This window comes from Erythrolamprus reginae, chromosome 2, assembly GCF_031021105.1.
Source record: "Erythrolamprus reginae isolate rEryReg1 chromosome 2, rEryReg1.hap1, whole genome shotgun sequence".
Lineage (NCBI taxonomy): Eukaryota > Metazoa > Chordata > Lepidosauria > Squamata > Dipsadidae > Erythrolamprus > Erythrolamprus reginae.
This window is the reverse complement of record NC_091951.1, coordinates 328,132,425-328,144,862: the sequence shown is the minus strand read 5'-3', so window position 1 is coordinate 328,144,862 and position 12,438 is coordinate 328,132,425. Positions and strand designations below refer to the sequence as shown.

Below are 12,438 nucleotides of genomic sequence, written 5' to 3'. Positions count from 1 at the left end.
AACAACTGAACACAATCTACAATCCTATGTTTTTCTTTTGTGTTGTTCTGGCTGTATTTATGGAAATTTGGGCTAGGTTTCAAGGTTTGATTTTTGTCAATCTTGCAAAGAATATAGACAGCAGGAAAAGAACTGTTATGCAAGAGGAAGCAACTAAGAAAATCCTTCAAACAATCCAAAAAAAAGGAGAAGAAAGATATTTAACATCCTATTAAATAAATAACTTAGGGAGAAATACAAAGGCATGGCATTAGCATACAAAGAGATGGGGAATCATACTATTTATTTTGTTAGAACAACTTTAATATGCTTATATTTCTTAATCCTATTCATCTCTTCCATATGAGACCGTTCCAAAATCTTTTCTTCTTTCTGCATATGACCCATGTGCTTACAGTAAATGCTTAACTGTTCACTGGATCATTAGGCTTGAATGAAGTTCTTTTGATTTGAGTTAGTATTCCATAAATAACTTTCCCCAACATCGCCCCATTCATTGTCTCATATCCTTTCAGTTCCACCGGCAAGATAAAAAATAATAACCATAATTTGCTTGCACTGGAAAAAGCTCTGATCCCATTTGATCCAGCTTGTGTCTTGATTATAGGATATGACACGTAACTAATTAGAGGTACTTCATAATTCAACAGAGAGTAGAAAACCTTCCCCTTTCTGGTCATACAGACATCTGCTCTGTTTTTTTGCCTTCGCCTTTTGAGAGGACAAAATCCTGACAAAATCTTTGGTTCAGCTGCTATCAGTAGAAGAAGTCTTTCATCTGTGGATCAACTAACATCGGAAGAAAATGAGCAGTAGTGTTTTTCCGCCTGGTTCTCTGTCCTTTCCTCGTCCCGCCTTTTCCATTCAAAGCCACAAACATTTGCTTTCCTTTATTTTTCCAGGAGAATGAGGCGTACGTATTGTATCCATTTTCTTCGATCCTCTCCTTTAGTTTGCAGTCGTTGTTAAACTCTTTCTGTATGAAAGGAAAAACAAAACACAAAGAGACAAAAATACAGACCAAATCAGAAGCTGAGGAGGTATAATCAAAAGAAATAGATAACTTTGGGGTATGTTTAGAACCAATTTTTTTAATATACAGTGATACCTTGTCTTACAAACTTAATTGGTTCCAGGACGAGGTTCTTAAGGTGAAAAGTTTGCAAGATAAAACAATGTTTCCCATAGGAATCAATGGAAAAGCGATTAATGCGTGCAAGCCCAAAATTTACCCCTTTTCCCAGCCGAATCGCCTGTTTTTGTGCTGCTGGGATTTCCCTGAGGCTCCCCTCCATGGGAAACCCCACCTCCGGACTTCTGTGTTTTTGCGATGCTGCAGGGGAATCCCAGCATCACAAAATCGAGCGGTGAAATCGCAGCATCGCAAAAACACCGAAGTCCTTGAAACCCCACCTCCGGACCTCTGTGTTTTTGCGATGCTGCGATTTCACTGAGGCTCCCCTCGCTGGGAAACCCCACCTCCGGACTTCCATTGCCAGCAAAGCGCGCATTATTGCACTGCTGGGATTCCCCTGCAGCATCACAAAAACACGGAAGTCCGGAGGTGGGGTTTCCTATGGAGGGGAGCCTCAGGAGAATCCCAGCAGCGCAAAAATGGGTGCTTCGCTGGCAACAGAAGTCCGGAGGCGGGGCATCCCAGTGGCGGCAGTGGTTTGTAAGATGAAAATAGTTTGTAAGAAGAGGCAAAAAAATCTTAAACTCCGGGTTTGTATCTCGAAAAGTTTGTATGACGAGGCGTTTGTAAGACGAGGTATCACTGTATATGGTGGCTGTCCTTTCTATAGGGCTATGTCCCTTCATGCAACATTAAGTTGAACCACAGGGTAGATGCCAAAAGCACAGAGAGCTAGAGATGGTCATCAAAGTATCCAAGCAAACATTTATTTTATGGCCCAACATGCTTCAGACCATTTTAAAGGTCAAATATCCTGCTTGCCAGAGTAGCCATTGCCCATAAATGGTAAGTTTCTTTTGTCTCCAATAAGGGATCTTCAGACCCAACTATCAAAGCTCAGAAATAAACATTTCTTGGACATATCCTCTTCTCCCTTGTTTGTATCATTCTTGCTTAATCATTCTGTTTTTTGCCTTCGCCTTTTGAGAGGACAATTGATGTGACAACTAAGCAGGGCACATGTTAGAATAAGATAATTTGACTAGCCACTGAGTTTAAAACTTTATTGGTACAGCATAGAGTTTCGTTGTGTTGCTGAAACAGCAGCAGCAATGTGTCGAAGTAGTTCAAAGTAAAATGTGTGCAAACTCATGGCACATCTGCCTGGAATGTAAGGGCAGCATTTCATAGATCTAGATTTTCTAAGTCACATGCTCAGTATTTAACAAATGAGGATGTGCTTTTATTTCTGTAACGAAGAAACAGCACTAATTTTCAGGTATGTTATGTTCGCTTTTCAGCATGCACAATACACCTACTAAGCCATGGAGATTCTTAAGCCACCTTTAAAGTAGACAAGTTAAAACTCTTCAAAAACTGTGAAAAAAGTACAGGTGTTACTGCTCTTCTCTAATCATTACTCAATCTGAAGCTCACTTTTATCATAGGGCTTCATATTCATTTAGACTCTACATTCATTAAAGTTATGCTTTATATTTTTTCAAATAATTGGGAATCTGGAAATTAACTATGGAAGGAATGTTTTGAGATATTCTATTACAACATAGAAGAACTGAGAAGGAAAAAAGAAGGGTTCTAAAGTCATTCAGATTAGTCTCTACTAGTAATTCTCCATAATAAGAGAAGTAGCATTTAGTGAAGTGATTGACTTATTGTAAGATGACCCAGTGAAAGACAAATCAAATACAACTTTAATTTCTCTGAAACATTAAGCACTTTTAAATTATGCTTGAGTACAATCCTGGAATTGTTTGGTTTCCTACATTCCAGAATCCCTAGTCTGATTCACAACTATTTCTTACAGTTATATATTACTGTATGGAGGGTGCAGATCCGGTCAATTTCAACTAAAATTCCATTCCATTAATTAAAAAAATTCCGTTGCACATTAAAATGGTTTTTTTTAAAAACAAAACAAAAACACTAATGCTTTCTCTTGATTCATTTGCCATCATCTCTGTTTTAAAGCTTGTCTGGGAAGTATATTTCAGAACTTTTGGTAATTGAATCAATTATCTAGGAAACAGGTTCTACCATGTTTGCATGGATTTAAAACAGATTTGAATTCATTCTTCCAAAGTAGTTTTATTGTTGTTGTTTTTGCTATTTTATTGCTTTCATCTCTAGAAATAGCATTGCTCTATCCCTATCTTCCTTCTCAGGAGAAAAGATGATAAATATTAGAAACACCACATTGTGTTTTTCTCATAAATACTATTGCATTTATCATGAATATCAGCTCCTAAACTTTTTTTAAAAAAGCTGTGCTAAAAATAATTGAATAAAAAAATTATTGAGGCTATTTTGTATATATTTGTAAAAGCCAAAGACCTCTATCATAAATTCTTAGTAGGGAATTTAATTTTTGCAGAACTCTTACTGACATAATTATGGATTTTATACAGAATATTGTGTAAACCAGAGCCCTAAGTTGGAAAGTAGTTTACAAACTAACACAGTATTTTGATTTCAATGCCAGACAATCATAGCAGATGAGATCAGAGTGGATCTAAACACACATGATGAATTCTAGGAAAAACAAATATTTAGCAAAATTTCCTTGTTTTGTTGTGGAAAAAGAATAATTAAATCTCTATAACCAATAGGGGAATGAAGTGCCATTTCAAGGACAATATTTTTGACTGTAATATTAGGGAGCTTGAATGGTTGTGGGACACAACCTTCCTTCTAGAATTTCAGTCGAGTCAACTAATCAGTGGCAACTGAAGAACAGAAAAATGACTGCTACTAGACTAGGTTTGTAAGAAGAAGCAATTTTTCCCATAGGAATCAATGTAAAAACAAATAATATGTGAGACTGGGAAACCACAGGGAGGGTTTAGGCCCTGTTTCCTCTCAGGAGATTCCTAGAGAGGCCCCATAGAGGCTTCTCCCCACCTTTTCCAGCCCTGTTTCCTCCCACGAGATTCCTAGAGAGGCCCCACGGAGGCTTCTCCCTGCCTTTTCTGGTTACAGTTTCAGAGGCTCGGGTTTGTAAGTGGAAAATGGTTCTTGAACACCCGGTTCCTATCTAGAAATGTTCATAAGTAGATGCATTCTTAGGTAGAGGTACCACTGTATTTATAATTTGGTTATCAGGGCAGACTTTATTTTTATGGACAGAGTGAAATTTAAATATGGCTGTTTGATGATTATTTAATCCAAGAAAAAATGAAAAATATTTATTGGAGCTGTGGACATTAGTTTTGTGTTACCCCGGGTAGAAGAAGCCTATAAAAATCTTCCATGTTTCTGAGCTATAGAGGGAAAGGTGTAATAACAGCTTGAAATGATGGAATATAATTAATGGAAGAGCATTTTCTTTGCATGTGGAAGATTTAGGTTTCAATCATGAGCATCTTCCAATCAATTTGAAGAGGATGGCCTGACAACGGAACTATAATAACATCATCAGTGGGGTTTGCTCCCTATTTATATATAATCACTTGCCTTGCAAGTATTTTAGGTACAGAAATATATGTACCCTATATCTAGCAGAAACAGAAGAAGCTTCTGTTTCCTTTATGAGAAAGTGAAAGGTACTTACAGATCCGTAGACTTTGCCATTACTATTCATGGCAAGATAATAATTGCTGTTAATGGATTTAACAGCTACCACTCCAATTTCCACAGATGTTATTTCCAATATGCCTACAATAGAAGAGAAGATTAAAAAAATTAGACAAGCACAGATCACGATCTAAGACTTTGGAGCTAACAAAGAAAAGATTGAGGGAAACCAAGTTAAACTTTTTTTGGGGGGGTAAAATAGGATCCTTTTAACTTCCAAAACAATCAGGCAATGAGCCCCAGAAACTATTACAGCATGGATTTACATGAACATTGTTTTAATTATCATCTTTTCTTCCCTCTCTCAGCCTTTCAAACTCCTTAACTAGTGAAACAGCTCAACCCTTCTTAGCACAGATTTTCACTGAAATTTATCAGAAGAGACATCTAAACCACAATATTGAATTAAATGTATAGCATATGTCAATAGAATAGCAGATTCATCTTGATAGGCAGAAACAGCGGTAAGCACTTTATTCCTTATAGGATATTTAGATCAAATTAAATGTCTTGGCTGCGCTTTACGTTTTTTGCAAGTATGTTTTAGAATATGGCTGAGCTAAAGAACGCCGTGTCTTCTTAAATACCTTAAAACTCCTGTTTCGCTTTTAGTAAAATATGTTTACTTCTTTTCTCTTGAGAGTTTCCTCTCCGTGGACCATGGATGTTTTTGGCTCTTTCTCTATTCCCTCCCCTCCATCTCACCAAACTAGGTAAACAATATTATTTTTATTTTATGATAATATTAGCAGCAACTTAACTTTCTTAGTCAGGTGATATATTTCAAAGTGTCTGGCCCCCCACAACATGCTTAACTGGATCACCATAAGGTTTATTGCAACAGTTAAATTTAGCTCTAAACAGATCCAGTCTTGGGTAGGGTGGAAATAATTTCCCTCTTAGTCTTTATTGAAAACTGTTCCTTCAGGGGGTAACTATCATTGAACACTATTGTGTGTGAAGTGATGAGCAATGTTGTTTTGGTTTTTCACCTCTTTCCCGGGCCATACAGGGGAATGAAAAATGAGTACAACATACTACCACAACATTTCCATTACTAAGCAAGACAGTTGTTGAGTGAATTTTCCTCCATTTCATTACCTTTTTTCATACAGTTATTAAGAGAACCACTGCAGTTGTTAAGTTAGGAACACTCAGATGTTAGTTGAATCTAACTTCCCTGCTGATTTTATGTGTTGCTAAAGCTGATCATGTGACCTGACCCTGAAAGACTGCAACTGTCACAACTACCTGCCAGTTGCCAAGCACCTGAATTTTGATCACGTGACCGTGCGGATGCTACAATGGCTGCAAATGTGAAAAAAGGCCATAAGTCACTTTTTTCAGTACCATTTTAACTTCAAATTGCCACTAAACAAATGATTGTAAGTTATGGACTACTTGTAGAAATGAACGGTAAGTGAGACCACACACAAATCTTTCAGCTGTGCTACAGATTAAAATTGCTCCCCTTTGGGTTTTGTTTTTTTTTAAAAAAAATTTAACTTCTGGTGCAGGAACAGAAAGGAAAGGGAGAAGAAAGAGATATTAGAAATCTCAGAAAGACAAGTAGTTGGAGGGAAAAACAATGCCAAAAATGACCATTGCTACTCACACTCTTCTCTCTCCATCTGTACATGCATGATGGGAAATGTAGTGATGGAAGAGAATATAGAGTGTGTGATGAGAACACGTCTCTTTAACTTAGTAGCATTTGCATAAAGTCATAATACAACAGTTATAATCGATGAGTTTTAGAAAAGTCCTGAGGTTCAGGATTCTCTATATCAATGATGGTGAACCTTTTTTTCCTATCGTGCATGCGCAAGTGTCCACACCCATAATTCAAAGCCTGAGGAGGGCAAAAACAGCTCCCCCCAGCCCCTGGAGGCCCTCTGGAGGCCGAAAATGGCCTGTTTCCCAACTTTTGCTGGGTCCAGTAGGCTTGTGTTTTGCCCTCCCCAGGCTCCAAAGGCTTCCCTGGAGCTGGGGGAGGGTGAAAATGCTCTCTCCTACCCCCATGGAGGCTCTCTGGAAGCAAAAAAATGCCCTCCCAGAACCTCTGTGCAAGCCAAAAATCAGCTGGCCGGCACACACATGCACTTTGGAGCTGAGCTAGGACAATGCTGCCTGTGGCACCTGTGCTATATGTTTGCCGTCACTGCTCTATAACTAATTTCAGAATATACAAGTCAAAAGCAGTGCTTTCTCCGTTGTATAAATCTGGAAACGTATTGGGGCTATTACTGTATAGCAGGGATGCTTAGAACTGGTCCACAGGGTCATCCTGAAAATTTATTTATTTATTTATTTATTGATTGATTGTTAGAGTTGAAAGGGACCATGAAGGCCATCACGTTCAACCCCCTGCCCAAGCAGGAACCCTATAGCACACCAGTCAAGTGGCAGTTCAATCTTCTCTTAAAAATGTCCAGAGTGTTGGAGTTCACAACGTCCCCTGGTAGGTTGTTCCATTGGTTGATCGCTCTGACCGTCAGGAAGTTCCTCCTTATCTCCATCTTGAATCTCTCCTTGGTCAGCTTCCAGCCGTTGTTCCTCGTCCGGCCCTCTGGTGCCCTTTCTGTGACATCCCCTCATATACTTGTAGACTGCTATCATGTCCGCTCTGGCCCTCCTTTTCTCTAGGCTATCCATGCCCAGTTCCCTCAGTCTCTCTTCGTAAGTCTTGGTTTCCAGTCCCTGGTGAAGGATGGTGAAGGACTAACCCGCAGTGTCTCTGCCAGTGATAATGGAGCTCTGTTTTTGGTGGCGGATGATTGCAAAGGGTCATCCCAGCGAACGATAATGGAGCCCATTTTCGCTGGCAAACAGTAAGGCCACCACAGGCACCCCTGACAGGAATGACATGAAGCTGTCATGCACACCCTGGCCATGCCCATCCCATGTCCCAGAGGTCAAACACAACCCTGTTGTGGCCCTCAATGAAATCGAGTTTGACACCCGTGTTTTGCAGTATTAATTGTATGCAATTCAGTTATGGTGATTAGTATAGAAATTAATTCTAATATCACTTCCTTCTTCAGTTGTATCCATTCCGGGCCCAATAATATATTTCCCAAATATTGTAGTACAATGAGAAGCAAAGGAAGTAGATAAAAATCAAACTGATTTTTGTTTTCAGTAACATTTTGCATAGCTTTCATAATGACAACAGATGTGGGACATAGTTCTTTTCTCCATTAATAAATCATCCATTTGTCAGACATAAGCAATTAATGCAATCCACATGAATGGGGCCAGGCAAAACAATTTTCTTTTCCCTTCTGCCACAAGATTTGTGAATTCTTTACCATCTGATTAGTCTACCATATTTAATAGGCTACAATGTAAGCAATAAAACGCTCATAAATCTTTACTCTAAAACTTTATTGGTCATCTGATGTGACATTGTTATTCCCAATCAACATTATGTTCTTTATTCTTAGAAATTTATTTATTTATTTATTTATTTATTTATTTATTTATTAGATTTGTATGCCGCCCCTCTCCGAAGACTTGGGGCGGCTAACAACAATAAAAAGACAATGTAAACAAATCTAATGTTAAAAATAATCTAAAAAATCTCAATTTAAAGAACCAATCATACATACAAGCATACCATGTATAAATTCTATAAGCCTAGGCGAAGGGAAAATTTCAATTCCCCCATGCCTGACGACAGAGGTGGGTTTTAAGGAGCTTGCGAAAGGCAAGGAGGGTGGGGGCAACTCTGATATCTGGGGGGAGCTGGTTCCAGAGGGTCAGGGCCGCCACAGAGAAGGCTCTTCTTCTCCTGGGTCCCGCCAAACGACATTGTTTAGTCGACGGGACCTGGAGAAGGCCAACTCTGTGGGACCTAACCGGTCGCTGGGATTCGTGCGGCAGAAGGCGGTCCCAGAGATATTTTGGTCCGATGCCATGAAGGGCTTTATAACGCAGCGGGAAGGGACCTTGGAGGTCTTCTAGTCCCCCACTCTGCTTAGTTAGGAAATACTACCCTACTTTAGACAAATGGTTATCCAACATTTTCTTTAAAACATCCAGTGTTAGAGCACCCACAATTTCTGGAGGCAAGTTGTTCCACTGGTTAATTGTTCTAAGGAAATTTATCCTGAGTTCTAAGTTGCTTCTGTCCTTGATTAGTTATATGAAGTTATATGAAGAAGGATTGCAGGAACTAGGTATTTCTAGTTTAATGAAAAGAAGGACTAGGAGAGACATGATAGCAGTGTTCCAACTTCTCAGGGGTTGCCACAAAGAAGAGAGAGTCAAACCTCAACTGCAACAACACATGCACGCAGAAGAATAGAATAGAATAGAATTTTATTGGCCAAGTGTGATTGGACACCAAGGAATTTGTCTTGGTGCATATGCTCTCAGTGTTCATAAAAGAAAAAGATACATTTGTCAAGAATCAATAGATCAAGAATCAAGAATAGTTTCAAACTCAATGTAAACTGCTCAAACCTCGACTGCAGAAAATACGACTTCAGCAACAGAATGATCCATGCATGGAATGCACTACCTGACTCTGTAGCTTCTTCCCCAAACCCCCAAAATTTTAACCTTAGATTGTCTACAGTTGACATCACCCCATTCCTAAGAGGTCTGTAAGGGGCATGCATAAGCGCACCATCATGCCTACTGTTTCTGTCCCACTGTCCTATTGTCCAAATTTACCTATACCTATTTTGATTTTGTTTCTGTTCATATCATACCTAGTATCTTGTGCACATTTTGACAAATATAAAATAAATTAAAATAAATAAAAGAAAAACAAAACAAAACAAAACAAAACAAAACAAAACAAAACAAAACAAAACAAAACAAAACAAAACAAAACAAAACAAAACAAAACACTATTCTCCAAAGCACCTGAAGGTAGAACAAGAAGCAATGGGTGGAAACTAATCAAGGAGAGAAGCAACTTAGAACTAAGGAGAAAATTCCTAACAGAAAAATTAATCAGTGGAACAGCTTGCCTCCAGAGGTTGTGAATAACCATTTGTCTGAAATGGTGTAGGGATTCCTGCCTAAGCAGGGGATTCAACTAGAAGACCTCTAAGTCCCTTCCAACTCTGTTGTTGTTCTGTTCTGTTCTGTTCTGTTCTACTCTACTCTACTCTCCACCCATTGCTTCTTTGCACTTTGAAACCAGCTCTGAGTATGGAACAATTCCACACACCCCTTTTAAAAATATAATTAGTAATGATATAGTAGTACAAGCTTCTCCTGTAACAGTTTCTATACCATCTTTCAACTTGATAATAACAACAGATGTATCTGGCTTCATCCCCCCCCCCCCCCTATTCCTATAGTGGCTTTTCAGATGGAAAGAACTGATAGCTGTTCATGCACATGTGATCTTTTGCTGTTCCATAGTAACTGATACTCAATGACAGATTGTCCCTGAATGTGAAAGCCCCACGATCCACTGAAAGATGCATTGTTCATGAAATTTTCTCCTTTAAGTCTATTAAGCTAATGATCATTTCCACATCTGGTGACAGTAAGCTCCAGGAAGTAATCATGTACAATATTTTCTTTTGTCCAATAATTGTTGTCCATTAAATTCTTGGAGAAAGGGAAAGAGACGGAAGTGAGAACAAAATAAATAGAATCTGCTCTGAGTTTTCTAGTTGGAATCAATTGGAAGTATTTTTTTTTCCAGAAAGGATCTCACGCAAAATCAACTGTAAAGCTAATTCTTTCTTCTCCTGGAAATGCCACATTTGTGCTGATATTTCAGGGTTCACAGATTGTAGAGTCCACCATACAGGTATATAGGGGTCCCCAAACTTGGCAACTTTAAGACTTGTGGACTTCAACTCCCAGAATTCTCCAACCAGCAAAGCTGGCTGGAGAATTCTGGGAGTTATAGTCCACAAGTCTTAAAGTTGCCAGGTTTGAAGATCTCTGTGTTAAAGTCTTACAGACAGTCTGGTGCCATTTGATTTCTGACTCCTAATGATTGTAATAACTGCCATTCCAGCTTTAAAACAAGGAGGAAAAAATATTCCTGTCCACCTTAATCTATCTTTGTTTAGCAAGAGGGATAAAACGGCCAGTTTGATGATTTCCACTGAGGACCTCTGTTGTAATCCAAGCAATGGAGTTTTCTTTTCATCAAAGAGTATTTATGTCTCACTGCAGCTTGAACTGGCTCATTTTCCTTTTTGTGATCAATATTCTGCAGCTTGTCAGACAGCAATAGGGATCATAGACAATTATTTCATAAGGACATGTTTGTTTGCTGTGGCCTCTGTAGTAATGCCAGACTGAATGAATTCCTTGTTGCATTAACATTTTCATGGAATTGTATTCGTTTATGCGCCAATGGTCTAATTTTTTTTATCTTATTTTGCTTGTAAGGATTGCAACACTTTACAATAAACTGCAATTCTATTGACTAATAAGTATCAGTTTGCAGCCCTAGACATCTGTTTAACTTTTGAGCTGGATAATATATTCAAGTATGAAGCTGGCAAGTATAGCAGTTCGAATGAATCCAGCAGCTTATTTTGTTCTGACCCAATATTTAACCAATGTAGAGCTTCCTAATACAGTGGATCAGAATAAAACAATGTCTAGTTGGATCATTTCATATATTCATATTTAGAAAATTCTGATCATGATCAATTTATGACCCTCGTGCCAAGTCAAGGTAGATTGAATAATGAGAATTTTGATTGAACTTGGCTGAATATCTGGATTTGGTTATGTAAAAGATGAATTGGAATTGATTTTCATATCCTCAGGTGATCTCAACCCCTAAAATCCAATTCTTGGGATCTGGTTTCCATTTGTTAATTTGTAATCCTGCAAACCTGTTATTCTGCAAAGAGCAAAGTGGCAAAAAAATATAACAATGGAAAAACTGGTGTTGGGTTGTAGTTCAGAGTTGCAAATTATACAAATTCCAATGCTAGACTACATCTGATTTTTAGTTGAACTGGAAAGAAAGGAATAAATCAGGAAAACTTATTGACACCATGTTTTTTGAGACCATCTGCTGACAATTTTTAACAGACACAATGCTGGTTATTACATTAAACATGTTTATTGGTGCATAAACACACATACACAGAAAGAGACAGTTTTTTCCATTTAATGGCATTGTTTTATTTTGTAAATAAGCACAGTGGGTAGATTGGTGAAAATCTGATGTGCTTCTTCCTATCTTGAAATATTTATCAAAATCTAGAAAAACACAGGGAATATTTAAAATATGTTCCCGCTCTTCAAGAGTAATAGCATAATCTAATATTCTACTATCATAATCTATCATCTCATTTGGTGCAATATTCCTTATGAATATTTTCAGATTTACAATGGAACAGAGAAATTTGAAAGAATCCTGAACTTGCTTAATTCAAATGATGAGATATCTAAAATATTTCATGCTGTTTTTAGAAGGCTCTCAACCAGAATGACATGTGGGAAGACTATGAGATTAGCTACTCATGGTTTCAAATCTCTTCATAGTTTTGAAGCAGAAAAGAGCACTTCCTACTAACCTAAAACCTTGACAGCTTTTTGTATCCTGTCCTAAATATTTTGGGATTTATCATAGTTGTGATAAACAAGCAAATGTTCAATTACATATACAGTAATATTGGCTGCCTCTACATGATGTGCACTAACTAAATCTATATAATATTCCTTATTGGCCATTAATGTAAGCATAAACAGCGAATAATCTACCTTTGAAG

The 12,438-nt window shown here is 38.0% G+C and overlaps 1 protein-coding gene across 1 annotated transcript in view; it reads right to left on the bottom strand.

Moving 5' to 3' along the window:
• Positions 1 to 281: 281 nt before the first annotated feature.
• Positions 282 to 12,438, bottom strand: part of FGF10 (fibroblast growth factor 10) — a 104,519-nt gene continuing 92,362 nt past the window's right edge. Inside the window, exons 2-3 of the mRNA XM_070743373.1 lie at positions 4,704 to 4,807; positions 282 to 976 (exon numbers count right to left, since the gene is read on the bottom strand). Coding sequence (XP_070599474.1) covers positions 758 to 976; positions 4,704 to 4,807 — 323 coding nt within the window. The 3' untranslated portion in view covers positions 282 to 757. The remainder of the gene's footprint in view (positions 977 to 4,703; positions 4,808 to 12,438) is intronic.